The 16,540-nt window shown below is 54.4% G+C and overlaps 8 protein-coding genes across 8 annotated transcripts; 6 read left to right on the forward strand and 2 right to left on the reverse strand.

The window, feature by feature from the left end:
• Nucleotides 1-20: 20 nt before the first annotated feature.
• Nucleotides 21-660, reverse strand: C7974DRAFT_455991 (uncharacterized protein; the record flags this gene model as incomplete). Its single annotated transcript, XM_046145989.1, has 2 exons — nucleotides 156-660; nucleotides 21-99 (listed from the first exon to the last, which is right to left on the reverse strand). Coding segments are annotated over exons 1-2 (545 nt in total), but the record flags the coding sequence as incomplete, so codon positions are not given.
• Nucleotides 275-3,036, reverse strand: C7974DRAFT_396508 (terminal deoxynucleotidyl transferase-like protein). The gene has a single exon (XM_046142084.1). The coding sequence runs from the start codon at nucleotides 2,813-2,815 to the stop codon at nucleotides 689-691; it is 2,127 nt and encodes a 708-aa protein (XP_045996457.1). The 5' UTR covers nucleotides 2,816-3,036; the 3' UTR covers nucleotides 275-688.
• A 989-nt stretch (nucleotides 3,037-4,025) lies between these two features.
• C7974DRAFT_312307 (uncharacterized protein) lies at nucleotides 4,026-4,520 on the forward strand (the record flags this gene model as incomplete). Its single annotated transcript, XM_046138361.1, has 2 exons — nucleotides 4,026-4,151; nucleotides 4,200-4,520. 2 exons carry the CDS (start codon nucleotides 4,026-4,028, stop codon nucleotides 4,518-4,520), a joined length of 447 nt encoding a protein of 148 aa, XP_045996458.1.
• A 3,382-nt stretch (nucleotides 4,521-7,902) lies between these two features.
• C7974DRAFT_414175 (uncharacterized protein) lies at nucleotides 7,903-9,715 on the forward strand (the record flags this gene model as incomplete). Its single annotated transcript, XM_046143787.1, has 2 exons — nucleotides 7,903-7,938; nucleotides 7,988-9,715. The coding sequence occupies 2 exons, from the start codon at nucleotides 7,903-7,905 to the stop codon at nucleotides 9,713-9,715; spliced, it is 1,764 nt and encodes a 587-aa protein (XP_045996459.1).
• Nucleotides 9,716-9,925: 210 nt separating this feature from the next.
• C7974DRAFT_205419 (uncharacterized protein) lies at nucleotides 9,926-10,803 on the forward strand. The gene has a single exon (XM_046136845.1). The coding sequence runs from the start codon at nucleotides 10,136-10,138 to the stop codon at nucleotides 10,760-10,762; it is 627 nt and encodes a 208-aa protein (XP_045996460.1). The 5' UTR covers nucleotides 9,926-10,135; the 3' UTR covers nucleotides 10,763-10,803.
• On the forward strand, nucleotides 10,804-11,286 carry C7974DRAFT_205467 (uncharacterized protein). Its single transcript, XM_046136847.1, has one exon. It carries the CDS (start codon nucleotides 10,873-10,875, stop codon nucleotides 11,122-11,124), a length of 252 nt encoding a protein of 83 aa, XP_045996461.1. The 5' UTR covers nucleotides 10,804-10,872; the 3' UTR covers nucleotides 11,125-11,286.
• A 13-nt stretch (nucleotides 11,287-11,299) lies between these two features.
• C7974DRAFT_277558 (uncharacterized protein) lies at nucleotides 11,300-11,983 on the forward strand (the record flags this gene model as incomplete). Its single annotated transcript, XM_046137574.1, has 1 exon — nucleotides 11,300-11,983. A coding segment is annotated over one exon (684 nt), but the record flags the coding sequence as incomplete, so codon positions are not given.
• A 2,286-nt stretch (nucleotides 11,984-14,269) lies between these two features.
• C7974DRAFT_205434 (alkaline proteinase) lies at nucleotides 14,270-16,033 on the forward strand. Its single transcript, XM_046136846.1, has 3 exons — nucleotides 14,270-14,434; nucleotides 14,484-14,797; nucleotides 14,996-16,033. Exons 2-3 carry the CDS (start codon nucleotides 14,492-14,494, stop codon nucleotides 15,944-15,946), a joined length of 1,257 nt encoding a protein of 418 aa, XP_045996463.1. The 5' UTR covers nucleotides 14,270-14,434; nucleotides 14,484-14,491; the 3' UTR covers nucleotides 15,947-16,033.
• The last annotated feature ends 507 nt before the right edge of the window (nucleotides 16,034-16,540 follow it).

Raw genomic sequence — 16,540 nt, forward strand, 5'->3', positions numbered from 1 at the left:
AATCCTCAAAATCTCGCGGATCAGCCCAGTACCCACGCCCCAGCTTCCGCATACTCGCGCGGTACTTCCCATACCGGTGCTGTTTCCACACGAACCCCACTGCCGTCACAATAGCACCCAGTATCGCGCACGCCGGCGCGCACGTGAATACGAACAGCGCGAGCCGCTGCGCGGCCTCGGTGCGCGTTTTGGGCGACTGGTCGGCCCAGTAGGCGCGGAAGGGCGGGATACTGGCGTGCAGGATGAGCGAGGCGGGGGTGCTGCAGCACGCGAAGAGGAGACCGGTTGCGATGCGTTTCCAGTGCTGCGCGAGGGGGCGGATTGGTGGGGAGGCTTTGAAGAGGTCCCATAGGTGCAGGAGGAAGATGCAGAGGAAGATGTAGTTTTGCTTGGTGAGGCGGTGGATGAGGGTGCACGTAGATAGGATGAAGCGTGTGGTGGGGGAGAATAGACGGTTGAGGAAGTGGAAAGGGACGTTGGTTGCGGAGATGGCGAGTTGGGTTGTGGGGTGGAGAGGCGAGCGTGGTGGGTTGGACATCGTATTTGTAGAAGTCTTTGCTTGTCTTGAGTTAGGGCAAGGAGTGAGCAGAGGTATTTGGGAGGTCCAGTGTGGACGTCCATTGCAGATGTAGGACTCCTAGTGGACAGTGTTTGCAGGCCGTTGGCAGCCCATTCACATGTTTGTCTATCAGTACGTCACCCTATACTCAGGCGGTATGTACTCCAGCCCCAAGCCCTCAAACACCTTCTTCTCAGCATCTTCTGGCGTTCCGTCAACCCCATTCTCACCCTCCAGCGACACCACTTCGCCGTTACTACGACTGCGAACGCCGCTACTATCGAACTTCCAGCCCTTAGCGGCCTTCGCGTACCGCCTGAGATCGCGCTGGAAAGTTGTGCCGCCGCTCCAGCCCATAACTGCGCAGCCGACGGTTCGCCATGGGGCAACGATGATGTCTACCCTGCGGTGTACATTCGGATTCTTCGCATTTGAATTTGCCTCCAAGTCCTGCTCGCGAGTCGCCCAGACCGGGTCTTGCCATACGACAAGCGCTTTGTCAAGCGTATCAAAGCCAGCGCCACGGGCTTTTGTAGAGCGGAAAGGGAGAGCCTGTTGGCCTCTGTCGGTGTTGGCCAGACTCATGATCAGAGTGTGGGTGATCCACTCGTCGGTCTCGAGAGAATCTACAATCTCTCGGATTAGGCCAGCAGTGGCGTCGAGGTCTGGGTGGGAGACGATCATGTCTACATCGCCGGAAGCCTGTTTGCCGCGTCGATAGCCGCCGACGATGGTCACCGTGATGCGGTCATCTCGTAGCTTTACAGCGTGTTGATGCACGATTTCTGCGATTTCCTCTACCTCGGTGCGAGGAATTGGGTCGAGAAATTCGTCGTAGTACTTGATGCCGATCTGTTGCACACGGTCCAAATCGTTCCACCCAAACTCTATGATATCATCCAGCTCGTTCCAGCTGTTTTTATAATAGAAATTGCGGGCAGTTTTCGCGCCGACGCCCCAGATATCGTAGAACGATCGCAACACTCTCATCACCTCGTCATTCTCATAGTCCTCTACGGCTTTGATTTTCCCCGTGTTCTTCCACTCTACAAATAGCATCGCAGTTTTCTCGTCGCATCCCGGCAGCCGTGCTAGCTCGCGGGGGAGACTGAGTCGGTGCGGGTATGCTGCAATGGACGCGATGATTGTTGAGTATGCGCGTACGCCAATCTCGTCGTCGATGAGGGTTCTTGCCGTCCGTATCTTCTTTAGCTGCTCAAGGAAGTCCTCGTTGGGGCCATCGGCAGGTGTAAAGCGCTGACATGCGTATTTGACACCTTTCACGACCCATTTTGGAGGCTGGGGTATGTCACTATCATCGCCTTCGTACTCACTTGTGGTTTGCTGAAGCAGATGTGCAGTGGTTGCAGCAGATTTCGATGTCTTGAGCTCCAATGTAGGCGCATAGCTTTTCCCCTCGAACCTTCGGGAGCCATGGCTAGGCCCCGTTCGATGGGCTTGGTATTGTGGCTTTGGTGGATATGTGGCTGCATCTGCCTTGGCTCTTTCCAAGATGTCACCCTCGCCCTGTGGATGAATTGCTACATGAATTTGAGCTACGGGAGTAACGTCTGGCTTATGCGAGGGAAGTGGGATCCTAGGTCTCGGGTTTGCCGAGCTAGGACTGTCGCGTACCCGACCGGTGTACACCAGCTTGTCTCTTAGGGGTTGCAGGTGCCCGGTCTGCACGCACTCGTCTAGCCAGTCCAGTCGGATTACCCAGACCAAGTCTTCTTTCAGAGACTGCTCGAACAGAGACACAACTTGAGCGGATGCCGAATCTAGTCCGAGACCTTCGGTCTCCTCGTCAGGCGCCTCACGGTCCTCATCAGGCCCCCCATGGAAGGATTCATCTTCAGTGGTAGAGTCGTTTTCATTCATTCCGTCTAGTGACAGCTGCCCTCCAGACACTTTTCGCTTCTTCCTCGCGTGACCACTGCTCTTGGTGGGACCAACAGATCGTTTTGGTGTGACATATTCTTCAACTGTAAACTTGCGAGACCTAAGTTCAAATTCTGCCCTTTTTTTAGTTCCCACCTTTCCAATGAAAATTCTAGCACGCGAGACATCAGCGGTGAGCGGTGCATGAAATTGGCGTAGCGTTTCTTTCAAGTGCTTCTCTTCATCGTCCTTCAAATGAGCAGATAAGATGGCGACTGGTGGTAGGCTGCTCAAATCGAGGCCAAGGTCCGAGATCGTAGATACTGGCGAAAGGGATCCATTATCTTTTGTCTGAGCGTGTTCACTCTCGTCCATAGCTAGCAATGTCACCGTAGTGGACTTCGATAAGACCAAGCAAGGGCGGGGTTAGGATGTATTGAAAAATCGAGTCCTCGGTCTGCGAGAGTAACGATGTGATCTGCAAAGCATCGTATGAATGCTCCAAAAATAAACGTAATAGCATACGCAAGAAGTAATATTGCAAAGACAAACTTGAAGCTGAGGCTTGCACTGAATCGCGAATGCTACGACTATGACGACGTGAGGTTGGACCGCGCGGTCGAGACGTGATCGACCCAGGCCGTTTTCAGCTAGCCTACCCTTTGACATTCTGAGGGACCACCTTTCTCTCCACCCAGCCTGCACCCCACACCAAGTGAGGGATTACCTCAACGCCTTTCTGCAGCTAGCGAGAACGTCCCGCGCTGTTGCACACACCGTTGCAGACAGCTGCCACTCTCATAGATCGAGCTGACAGTTGACAACGGGCCACTTGCTTCTCGAAGGCCGCATCATTAATCTGCGACATGTTTCATCTTAAACGGTTGGCCAGCGCTTTTCTCCACCAGCGTTCATGCTCCATCGGGAAGGCGACAACCGGGCCACGAGTACAGACCAGTGTGCATGAAGCTCTTCGTCCGTGACTTCACGATGTGTAACCCGCATGTTGACCACGAGCTTGTCTGTATTCTCTACGGGACAAAGCCTGGCCAGTGAGGTTGCAGTGCGCCCTTGCGTGCCAACGTCTTTTGATCATCCCTCTATGCGTTTCGCGACGCGCGCTCACACGCCCTCGGCAAGCGGGCATTCTCTGCCAATCGCAATCAATGCGAAAGATGAGGAATTCTGCAGCTTCCCACCGTTTAGCCTAGCCAGCATCGCTCCTGCACCAATGAGTCGGGCCAAGATGGCGCGAACGTGGGAACATGTTTCTCCTTGCGGCTGATCATTCCTTTTCTGCTACCCAGCCGTTGTTTCGGATTTATTCAAGGGCGCGAGTCAGAAACAGATATATAGATGATGGTCGGAACATGATGCTGTCTCGTCAGGCGAATTGACTTCCGACCCCTCCTACCTGGACTGTAGTGATATTAACACCGCGTCTGTTGACTGCGTGCCTTTCGTTCTCATACTCTCATTACTGTCGCTTTTCCGGAATTAGCGTTAACATCTATTACTCGATCGCATCGCCAACTGCAACTATCACCCGCTTCGACGCACCAAAATATCTTACCATAACATCAAAATGCGTTCCTTCATCTTGATCGCCGTCATGGCGCTACTGGCTTTCGTCTCCGCGATGCCAATCACACCATCAGCACCTCAGCTTCAGAAGCGCGCTGAGCAGTTCCGTCTCGAGGGTCTGCGCGAGGTACGTTAGCGACAGTGAAGCACCATGACACCAGTCTAACAACCACAGTTCGACATTGCCGAGCGCCTGTCAGCACCAATCGTCGAATCCGACGAGACCGAGCCCATCATGACCCGCTTCCACAACAAACTCTCGGCCCTGCTGGAGTCACTCGCGAATGCCGACGAGGAGATCGATGTCGAGGGCGACGTAGCGCCGGGGTCAATGGAGGCCCCTCAAATGCTCCCCAAGGCCACCACACACGCATCCAGTCTCTACCGGTCACTATGCGCACTATTCCACAGCAGCAACGACGATCTCGGCTACGAGGGCAAGGAGTCGGAGATGCGCAGGCCCGAGGGGATGAAGCACTGGGGTGGAGGCCGTTAGGCTACTGTTTCCTTGGTTCTGGTTCATTGACTTATCGTAGTTGCTGCAAGATGCAATGCACAATCTTGAACACCATATCACGTGATATGAAGAAGTGCGATCTCAGTCGCCCTCTTTGCTTGAACAATGTGCCTCGCGACCTGCAGAGTCTCGCGGGTTGCGTGATTGGGACCTACCCAAACGGTCTTTTTGGTGATTTGAAGGATAAAGACGGATCCTGCGGATCCTTTGCTGACCTGAGATAGGTAAATTAATATCAGACCCCGGCCTGCCACGCATCCTCGTTTTTGACATCCCTACCCAACAACGTCATAGTCGTGGCACTCACATCCTTCTTCGCCCGAAACCTTACACTTCAGACCGAAGTCATCTCCAAGATCCACTTACGTCGGGCTGATACATATTGCTGACGCGGCACACACATAGCAAGTCAGACTTCGAGGAGAAGCGCAGCGCTGTTAAAGATTGGCCAAACCTTGTGTGCATGGGCACCACGTATCAGCCCAACGTCGGTGGATTCTGGATGTACCGAGCAAACTATCGCACGCAGAAATGACCGCAACCCACAGATTGCGGTAGTGTGTGCATGCTAAGATACCTTGCCTAAAGTACCGGGATGCCTAGAAGTTTATACGGCTCATGGCCTTTCATCAGCAACAACAAAATATTCTCCGCAACACACGCCAAGCGCACGATGTCGCTCCAGATTCGTACGGCCCTTCGTGTGAAGTACCACCGCTCGGAATACTGCGCACGCTACGCATGATCATGTCTAGATTATACCAGACAGATACATCACAGTTCACAACTGCTTCGAGTTGTTGAACTCCGATCCTTGTGCGTCAGATCCAATAGAAGTAGCTTTCGAAAGACCGAGTCCTAAAAGTGTTTGTGGAATTTGGCCAGACAGAATTACAGCCCATCCCGCGGTTCGCTACAGTGTACTATCGTTTCGCTATCGTGGACCCTGATTCGGATAGTTCAGAGAGAGTTGCAAGACGTATCACGCACAATTGAAGACGTGAGTTCTAAGATGCACGGCATGCTCTGCATTGTTGAGACAGAGCAGACGATCGAATTGCACGCATGCGACAAGAAACTCCTTTCGTGGTCTTTGGACGTATGTATCTGGCGGCTACCGTCGTGCTGTAGGTTCAATGGGTTTGGATTGGATGTAACGTCGGTGGAGTCGCGGTCTACCTTGATCTGGAGGAGTAGTCACTGAAAGGTCAGCTCTCCAATCAGAGTCATAACATTCCACTGGCTAGAAGATGATCCCAGCTTTAATGTCGGCTGTGATGACGATCTTGTAGGCTTTCAAAGTGTTAGCACCTGCTGTAGAGTGTTACATGAGCCCTCGCAGTCCCAAGCAGTAATCTGATAAACTGTACACCGTCTGTATGTCGGCAAGTAGTGATCAGGTACCGAAGACATCGGGGAGTCCAGGCCCGAACCTAATTCTCGGGCAATTCGAGGGGACGTGGCTACTAACAACATTGGGTTGCATGTCTGCTCTACCAGAACAGGACCGTCGTTATTCGAAACATCCGCGGCGTCTACAGTATAGCAGGGGTAAGTAATCAATGTAGATTCTTAAATATTCTTCCTCTAGCAGCACCTCTCCGCAAGTAATAGTGAAGCACACTAGACTAAACAACAAAGTGCTAACATTAAAGCTAAAATATTTTGTATACCTCTATAGGTTATGTTTTGTTAACAGCTGGCAGCTGCGAAGTCTTGTGACACATTGACTACTTACCCCTGACATACTGTAAGTGTGCTCTTGCTCGTGAGAGCGGTTCTTTGTATTGTTGTGACGGTGGTGAACGAGGCGTGGCCTGGGTCAATGCTTGACTCTAAATAAGGCGATCGACCATTCACGGCTATTGTTGCTTGACTGCGCCAACAAGCAATGTCCCTGCGCCCAGGCGACACAAGGAGAGTCATTCTTTGAGCCGGAACGCTGCCGATGTTGCGGCTCTGCTACCGGGATTTCTTTCGTCGGTGACACTGCGCATTCTTTGTCCAAGACAGATGGCCAGAACGGCAGTGCTGAGCGACGGCGTACGAGGTGGCTGAGAGGCTCATATCCGAGGAGCAGCTGGAGGCCGATGTTTTCGGTCGTCATGAAGGATGTGCTGTGCATCTGACAGGGAAGGTACCTGATTAACCGGTAGATGCTAGCTGCATTGAGCCAAGCATATACAGGCCCGATATTGAGCATGCACAACGGATGAAATCGATATCGAAATGACGAAAGACACGACTGAAGTGGATAGACAAGCGACCGTTTGCAGAGACGTTTCATGGCCCCAGCGCGTTCAGTGGCACGACATGCGCCGTGACACGGTGAACGGAAGTTTTGCGGTTAAGCGACACGCACGCTCGGAAGGCCGCAGGTCAAGGACGCAGTCACAGCAACACGGGTCTCGACTTTGCGGTGCTGCTACCACCAGATGGCGGTGAGGCAGGCAATGGCAAGCCACGAACGCCGGACAGAGGAAAAGTGAAACTAGCACCCCGCAAAAGGGTCTTCTCGATCTGGACAGTCACGGATGCTGGGAGGGTGTCGCCGCTCGCGAGTTGGTGCAGCTGGAAGGAGTGTAGCACTCCTGCTACTGCATGCAGGCCAAGGTTGCTACTGCGGCAGAGCAAGACCAGTGTGGAGGCACCCGGATGGGCATCTCGACGCGCATCGACACGCATCGACCTGCATCGAGAAATGAGTTGGGCGCAGCGCGTGAATGATTCGTGGGACGCAGCACCAGCAATTTCGATAGTCTTTGGCCGCCAGGCGGGCTGCCGAACGGCTTCGCAGGCCAGGTGGGGGGCTGCGCGCAGACAGGACGGCAGCACAGGTCCACACGCACCACGAGATGCCGGCCGTGATTGCAAGACGACAACGGGACAGTGGTGGCTGCCGTACTCGCTGGAGTCAAGGCGCGCCTGCACTGGCGAGGGCGCGCCCATTGGCCAGGGCGCGGAGCGGGGCCAGTGCTGGAGCAGACACCCCGGCCAGCGATCAAGTCGAGGCCGCCAGCCATGTTCCCTGCCGCAGCTAGCATCACTTGAAACCCAAACCACCTCCTGGCGGGAGGCCACAGGCGATATATCCACTGCGGCGCCCTCCTTGTCGTGCTCGTCCCCGTTTTGCTGCGCACGCATTTCTGGTCTGCTGGAAGCCTGTCCATTCTTACTGCTGCGCCGCCATCGCCGGAGTCGCCTCAAGCCGGCGGAGATATACCGGCTCGAATGCGGACACGCGCACGCGCGCCTCATCCTCCGCCGTCCCAGCCGTCGCCGTGCTATTGATAGCAGCACCGCCCGCCTGCGCAAGTATACCAGCAGCAGCACCGCATCTCTAACTGCACCAACCGTCGCCATGAAGCGCAAGTTTTCTTTCAACTTGGCGCCCGTTGTAAGCATCCTGCGCCTGCAGGTCACATGCTCGTACTGACGCAGCGCAGAAGATTCCCGGCAAGCCCGACGCCGCCAAGGACAAGACAGCAGAGCCGCCCGCGCGTGCCCCGTCGCAGAAGGAGGCGCCGGCCCACAGGCGACACCACTCGAAGGATGACTTCCCCCACCTCGCCGCCTACATCAGCCGCCAGTCGCTCGACGCCCACACCGAACGCGAGCTGCGCGTGGCCTGCCGCTATGTGCTGCAGAACTTCAAGCCCTCCGACCATGGCATGGAAGACACCGATCCACGACTGGACTTCGGTGCCATGAACAGGCGCAAGGGCGAGCAGAGCAATGCCGTAGTCGGTGCAAACGAGGTCCGGGTTAAGATGCCCACTGGAGCCCCGATCGACCTCAAGACTGCCCTCGAAGCTAGGAGAATCAGAGCAGAGGCCGAATCGAAGAAGGCCCCTACGCAGAGCACCCTGCCAGTCCGCACCAAGTCTGCCCGACAGCGCTTCGACGACGCCTTCTCAGACGAGCGGGCGCGGTCGGCAACAAAGAAGTATACCACAGCCAAGCCAGCGCCCGCCGAGACGCTGCAGAGGGGTCGGTCTCAACGCAAGAGGACAGAGTCTGTCGACACCGACAGCCTGGCTACCCCCATGACCGCCTCTACCACCGATGCGTACGTCAATCAGGCATCGACTGCCCCCTCGTCCGCCGCTCTTACCTCAGGTGGGACGTCCAACCGCCATTCTCACCAGCTGGAGCCAGCGGCGATCGCAGACGCTCAAGCTGCTGAGTGGATGCGTAAGGAGCTTGAGAGGAGGAGACAACAAAACGACTCTCCTCAGCAAGCTCCCTCCACCGCCAACCGACCACCGAGCCGTGCTCGAAGTATCAAGGAGAACATCAAGGAATACATCTTCCCAGGCAGCACCACCGTCTCCCGCGCGCCTTCTCGAGCACTGAGCCGTACTCAATCCAGGGAGTCCCTGGCGTTGTATGATGAGGACGGCGAGCCGAGGCGTACAGGGTCTCAGCGCGGTTGGCGAAGCTGGGGTTCGGCGTTGAGGGTCAATTCGAGGAGCAACAGCAGACCGGCAACGAGGGCGGGTCGAGACGCGGACGTAGAGCACTCCAAAAAGTCAGAGGTCAACCTCAATCGGGAATTACCACCACTACCCAGTCTTGACTCGTGGAAAGGCGAAGTCAAGCCACAACCTGAACTGTCCAGCTCACACATCGCTAGTGTGATGCGCGCACACGACAAACAGCAAGGTCCCTTTTCGCCAACGCGCAGTCATCACATGAGCAACGGGTCCGACAATTTAGCCGTGCAATATGCACAATCACATCCCCAAAGTCCGTCGCACAGCCATCGGTCTCCTATGTACAATAAGCAGAGATCGGATTCGAAGAAGAGCTCTCCCCGACCGGACCAATTAGAGATCTCCCAAACGATGACCGGCTGGTCCTCCTCGACTGGAAACATCGCTCCCCACAATGGCCACGCCCGTCATCAGAGCGCCGATACCAGCAAATCGAGTATGGATCAGCACAACTTTTCACGCAACCTTAGCGTAGACACGTCAGATCAGTCTGCGCCCCCTAATGTAGTCAAGTCGCCGAAGAGTCAGCAGCAGAGCAGATTGAAGAAAGTGTTTAGTGGTTGGATGTTGAAGAAAGAGAAGAAGGATGATTGGATGCACAAGATCGAGAAAGAAGGTGTTAAAGAGGGTGTCATCGTCCAAGATGGCAGTGCGCACACACCTGTGGTGCGCTACTAGATTTCTTATGTTGATGTTTGGTCAACGTGATTCCTGTATATTTTTCTTGGTTTGGCATGGCGTTGGATACGCAGATACGGCCGGTCCTTTCAGTTCAGCTCTTCAGACCCACATCACACTCATACTCATAGTTTTCTCACGAAGTAATGCGTAATGCGCCATGAGCTGTACACCACATTGTGGTACAGTTGAATCTCTCGGAAACACACACACGTCACGTTGTTGACAATCTTATGCGCGTCTTAAGATCCCTATCCCTGTTCTTAGCTGTTACATCCTGTAACAGTGTTGTCAAAAAGTTTCGCCCCGCACCTGGCCCGTGGTAATGTGCAAGCTTCACTTTGTATGTATAAAGGCCCAACGTAGCTTCGCAGCCAAGCACAGAACGTTGCACAGAAAGGTGTCACATCGGGCTGAGACATGGTGTCGGCGCGGCGTACACGGTCGCAAATCGGAGCAAAAGGACGAACTCTTCGATCTTGCAGATTGGTCAAACTCTCAACAAGCAGCCGTGAGCCAGCATCCGGCGTGCCACCCCCTGTATGGGATCCACCCACCTCGAGCGGACGCGTCCAGCGCGGCATACACACAAACAGCAAGTCACAACCTCTAAGAGAACGTAACATTGTTGAAGATTGGCAAACCCTTGCTGCATGCACCGCATGCCGGCACTGCCTGGGTATGTACCAGCCCCGGCGTACAGGAAAGATCAGCGTCGGGGTAATAGGTAATACCGGCGCGGCGTGCATTGCTTCAGATCAGAGCTCGAGGACAAACTCTCTGCTCGTAGATTGGTCAAGCTTTGAAAATGAACCCGAGAAACAAGTGTCGGAGGGTCACCCATCTTGTACTGTGGCCGTTGGGCCTCCAAGGTTTCAGCATGTTCGGTGGGTGGAGCAAGGTATCGACCTGACAACGTTCAATAGACTCGGCGGCTACGGGCCGGCTACAATTGCTGTAAATAAACACACGCACTGGCCGTTATACCCGGCGCCACGGGTTGACGTGTCGTCTATGCAGGCATCGGGTCGATCTTTCAGGGATTAAGGAAGAACTCCGGAGGTGAAGACCCACACACGCCTTTAACAAGAGAAAGTCAGCCTTGAACCTATACCTGCACTGGCCTCCTATATTCGTATCATAACTACGGAGACATTATGAGTCTCTTGTCGGCGATGGCACTGACACCTCGGATCTTTACCTTCACCTCGTCGCGGCGATGTCGGCGTCTCTGGGACAACCAGCGCAAACATGCTGCTACAAACGACGGCCTCTTGACTGCGACGTCGGCGTCCGTCCTGCCTAATCTCCCGACGTTCACGCAAGTACGATGGGGTTTGACAAACACCACAGCCCAGCTCGAGCACACACACCACGCACGTTCGCCCAACCCACTAACACTCGTATAACGCTCAATTCTATCAACATCAACACTATCAACAATCACTAAGTATTTGTATGACACAGTTGACTACGCACGGGTTCCAGTGGCCGCGCAAGTCATGAGACACAGCTAATCCACTCTCACTGCACCCTACGCACACCTGTACCCCATTGAGAGACTTCCCGGGTAGCGAGATCGCCATGTGCAAGATTATCAAGTACCGATATGCCTGTCAGCACGGATTCAGCGTGAGACTGTCCAAATGTGGCGGCACAAAACACAAACAGTCACGTCGCCGGCCAACAGCTGCATGCAAGCCTGGTGCGTACATTAACATGTTCATTCCCGTCAACTGCGGTCCGTGCGAGTTTCTAGCTTTCGAGAGGGATCGAGACCGAAAGTTGTCTATGGCAGAGGGGTTTCTGGAAAAGATCACGGAGAAACAGTTTCCTGGAGTGCTTGAGGTGACGATTTTGGTCGACGAGCTGAAGAATAGGCTCAGTACTGAGACGTGGGTTGCCCAAAAGCGCTTTCCTGACACCCACAAGGACCGCACTATTATCCGAGTCGAGCTTGGCCACTCCACGGCCCAAGCATCTCCCCTCCGCAACGAAGTGTTCCCTGACGACATACCTGAGCCGCCAGAGGTGATTCACCCCGATCATCCAGACTACGTCTACGATTACGACTATGTTGCCAGTACTGATCCATTGCATCCAGTCGACGTGAACTACACGGTTTATGAAACTGATTCCACCTGGATAGCAGACTATTTCTCACCTGAGGATTTGGAACAGACAGGTGATGAGGTTGGCTTTGACGCGACGGACGAGGCGAACGCAGCATGGACGGCAAACACTCCGGAACCACCTGCACCGACATCGACAACCTTGGTCAAGTGCAACGAAGGCATCATTTCAGAGAACAAATGTCCAAATTCATCGGTGCATGTTTCAGGTCGAGGCGACGAAGCGCAACACAAAGAGACGGCTACCCTTACTCAGATGGAAGTAGAGCACATCGAGTTGGTGATACAAGCGTTCCGGGAACTTGTGAAGGTCATGGGCCATCCTCGCACTAACTCTCCTCCGGCACTGACCCAGGAGGTGCTTGACGCTCTGAAATACTTGGGTATTTCAGACCCAACAAGCAGGCAGATTACACCTCACGTAAACTCGAGAACATCAAGACAAGCACCTCTTCACTCCTCGACGGGCCAAAGAACTGTGTGTCCCAACCATGCGACTCGGGGAAGTAAGACACGCACCCCAAATCCAACACGTGTTCGTAACGGCGAGTCCCGCCGAGAGGTCAGTCAGCTCAAGAGCGTTGATAAGAGGGCGTGTCCCAAAAAAGGTCTCGATGTTTCAAGGTGCGAAGTTATGTAAATAGAAGGGCCTGATGGACTCCCCGTACAGATTCTGTGATCGTCAAATGCGAGCGATGGAGGTAGGTCCTTGGAGAGTGCTTGGTCTAAGACTACCTAACGGGGTCTTCCTTGGGTAAGAGGTCTTTTTGAAGGACTACCCAGGAACAATGTGCTATGGCAGGCACCATTGTTAACATCGACGGCAATGTGCCTGATCGGCTGACTGCTATTGGAGTTTTGAGAATGCTTTACATGCATTTTGCCCGGAAAGCTTAACGATCCATCACGACTGCTTCGAAGAAAAGAACATGACAAAAACGCGATATGGACAGCGCAAACCCTCGAGGTAGCGAAAACGGAAAGGAAGCGGCTGTACTTATAACAAGGAAATCACGTCACGTGATGGATCGTGAATCTCAAGTCCGACAGTCTCAACACTCTTAATTAACGATTAATCTCAGCATCTTATCGACTCCGTGCCCTGTGTCCTTGTAAAGGCAGGTGGCGAACACATTCAGGTACGGGTCGTGCTGCAAAGCGCCGTGACAACCGGAGTCCACGATTCTGATATTTCCCGCCGCCCTTCTAGCCGCCATGCATGCCGGCGTATCTGCGGGCTCACAAGTCGTTTTCATTTGCCGATAAGACGTGATAGGCATGTGCGCGTGTGAGCCAAACAAGCTGCCTCTTCTGCTTAAGCTCATGGCTTGGCAAGTCTGGAATAATCTTGGCGCGTTCGGTACGGCCCGGGAGGGCAGACACACAGGCAAGTCATTATCTCTCCTACCAATCACAGCTTACATATGGCAAGTAGGTTTGTCGCCAAGCAAATTGCTTAACCATGAAAGGGTTCCAAGACTGACGCTCGCTCTTTTCCATCCATCGCCTCCACGCTTCCCTTGATCGCTGCCATCGTGATGCCCGCGCCCAGTGGCATCATTTGCTTAGCATCGCAGGATCAGCCATGACACTGCCACATCTGTACACCGTCCGAGATGGTTGTAAACAGGTAGATCTATACGACGCCCAGGATGAGGCTTCGAGTCATGCCTACCTAGGATTAAGACGAAGTTTCTTGGTAGACCGGATCCAAGTTTCGGAGGTAGCCCAGGACGCCAGAGTGTGCAGGTGACTCGCACGAACGCCACAGGATCGCCTTGCAAAGCCTCCTTCAGTGTTTTCATGAGTTCAGAGGCTTTGGGTGCCTACTGCGCATGTTGTGTGGCGAAGCTGATCGTTCGCACCCCTCTGTCTGGGGTCTTGCTTTTGGGCGCCATGAGTAGCCTAAAACAGCGAGTACTCTTGTAATGTGGTTTACGCGCCGGTCTGCTGCCAGACTGGCCATTGAGCAGGTGGCTGCTCAGGAAGCAACACTATCACTAATGTCTTTCTCCCCTGGTTCTTCCAACCAGTAACAGCAGATGAACTTCCGGTATCCTCATCCTTTTCTCTACGTTCCCCACAGTCTGACGCATGACTGTCTTGGAGTCACCAATCTGCTTCCTTCTTTCTTGATGGTCTTGTCCCGGTACTTTTGCTTGGCAAGGCGCTACCCCTGCCAATCGCATATTAAATGCCGTCCCTATTCGGCAGGTGTTAGCCTGACCTTCTTGGTCACTACACGTTAACGTCTGAAGAGCGATAGCAGCAACACAACAGTGAGACGGAGAAGCTCCGATTCTACGGCCTTGGAACACGCGCTATAGTATTGGACGATTGCTCGAAAAGACACCATGCTCCCCTTCCGCGTGGTAATTCCCTTCCACCTTCTTCATTAGGAATACAGCTGCAGTTTCACCATGTAGTCCTAATGGCATCATACAAACGCCGAATGGTGATAATATGGTCAAGTTAACGTCTCGGTCTTGTATATAAGGTACGCGGAAGGCCGCCTTACAGCCATCATCCAAGCATCAGCCTCGGAACAGCAGCTTCTTCTACCGGTCCACATCCACTGTCTTCTCGAGTAAGTTCAGTCCTGGATATCTGAAGACCACTCCGCTCACACACCATAGCTGTCAAGATGATCAACGTTCGCAACCTCGCCCTCTTCATCGGAGCATTGCTCCCGGCTGCCCTCGCGGCTCCCGCTGCTCCCATCACCAAGAGGGACGACATCATCCCCGGAAAGTTCATCGTCACCCTTAAGCCTGGTGTCGATGCTGCTGCCGCCGAGGCTCACTTGAACTGGGCTGCCGATGTCCACAGGCGCAGCTTCGCCAAGCGTGACACCGCTGGTATTGAGAAGCAGTTCGACATTAAGGATTGGAAGGCGTACGCTGGAGAGTTCGACGAGGCCACCATTGCTGAGATCAAGGCCAGCCCTGATGTGAGTAGCAGTCTAAGCCACTGAAGGCTTCTAGCCTGAACTTTGCTCCCTTTTTTCTTGGTATCAATGTGCTCCTTGGTTCTTGCGTATTGCCTCAGTACATTAAGTCCCTTGAGCCTGCCAAGTACTCTTGCCCACATTTCCATAGTTGTGAAACACAATTCTTTCAACTTCTGGCACTCATACTGACTACTACAGGTCGCTCTCGTCGAGCCCGACACAATTGCCTACCTCTGGTACAACGTCGATGAGGTCCATGAGGACACCCTCGAGAAGAAGGCCCTGACTACCCAGACCGGAGCCACCTGGGGTCTTGGTGCCATCAGCCACCGCACTGGCTCCTCCACCTCGTATATCTACGACACCACCGCTGGATCTAACACTTACGCTTACGTTGTCGACTCTGGTATCATCACCACCCACACCCAGTTCGGTGGCCGTGCCACTCTCGGCTACAACGTCTTCTCTGGAACCCATACTGACACTCTCGGCCACGGCACCCACGTTGCTGGTACCATCGGTGGTTCCACCTACGGTGTTGCTAAGAACACCAACCTGATCTCCGTCAAGGTCTTCCAGGGCGCCCAGGGTACCACCTCCAACATCCTCGCCGGCTTCAACTGGGCCGTCAACGACATCACCTCCAAGGGCCGTGCCGCCCGCTCGGTCATCAACCTGTCCCTCGGCGGCCAAGCCTCCACCACCTGGACCAACGCCATTCAAGCCGCCTACACCCAGGGCGTTCTCTCCGTCGCCGCCGCCGGCAACGGTGACCTCAACGGCAACCCTCTCCCCGTCTCCGGCCAGTCCCCCGCCAACGCCCCCAACGCCATCACCGTCGCCGCCGCCGACAGCTCCTTCCGCACCGCCTCGTTCACCAACTACGGCGCCGGCGTCGACATCTTCGGTCCCGGTGTCGGCATCCTGTCGTCCTACATCGGCAGCAACTCTGCCACCGCCTCGCTCAGCGGCACCTCCATGGCCACCCCCCACGTCGTCGGTGTCGCCCTCTACCTCCAGGCGCTCGAGGGCCTGACCACTCCTGCTGCCGTCACTGCTCGCATAAAGGCTCTTGGCGTTACTGGCCGTGTCACCGGCAGCCTTAGCGGCAGCCCCAACCTGTTCCTGTACAACGGCAACGGCGCTTAAATGCACTTACGAGCTACGAGTCTATGAGTTGGATAGGTGGCGAAGTAGTCGCGGAGAGTTTAATGATGAATATAAGAGTTTGCAAACAATGATGTCTGTTCTCTGGTGACCTGGATTGTGCTTTGCTTGGTGACATGTGTAGACTACTCTATACCCGATACACCGCGCCGCTCGTCACAATCTCCCATGTAGAAAGTACTCGAGTATTATCCAAGCAAGCACAGCCCCGGTGCGCCCGAAACGTCCCGACGTTAATACATCTGCCTTGATCTAGTGTAGCGCGGTACCATAGTTCACACAGGTCTCGCTCCCTCCCCTTACCGACGTTTACCGAAACACGCGGACTTCTGTTACCATGGAACAGCAAGATGCATTCCACGGTACTAAAGGCAGGTAGCCGTGTGGGTTGTCGGAAGCCACGTGTGTGCCCTGCAGGATGTATTCCGGAGTGTCGTGGCTGTCAAACCAGATACGTGTAGCCAATCGCAGGCTCCTGAAGCAAAATTTGGCACGTGTTCGTGCCTGGGCAGCACGTGGAGAAGTGTCTAGCCCTCGCTACAATAAGTGCTCTGTCCAACAGAGGGGTGATGTGCC

This window comes from Boeremia exigua, assembly GCF_020726555.1.
Source record: "Boeremia exigua strain MPI-SDFR-AT-0100 chromosome Unknown C7974scaffold_7, whole genome shotgun sequence".
NCBI lineage: Eukaryota > Fungi > Ascomycota > Dothideomycetes > Pleosporales > Didymellaceae > Boeremia > Boeremia exigua.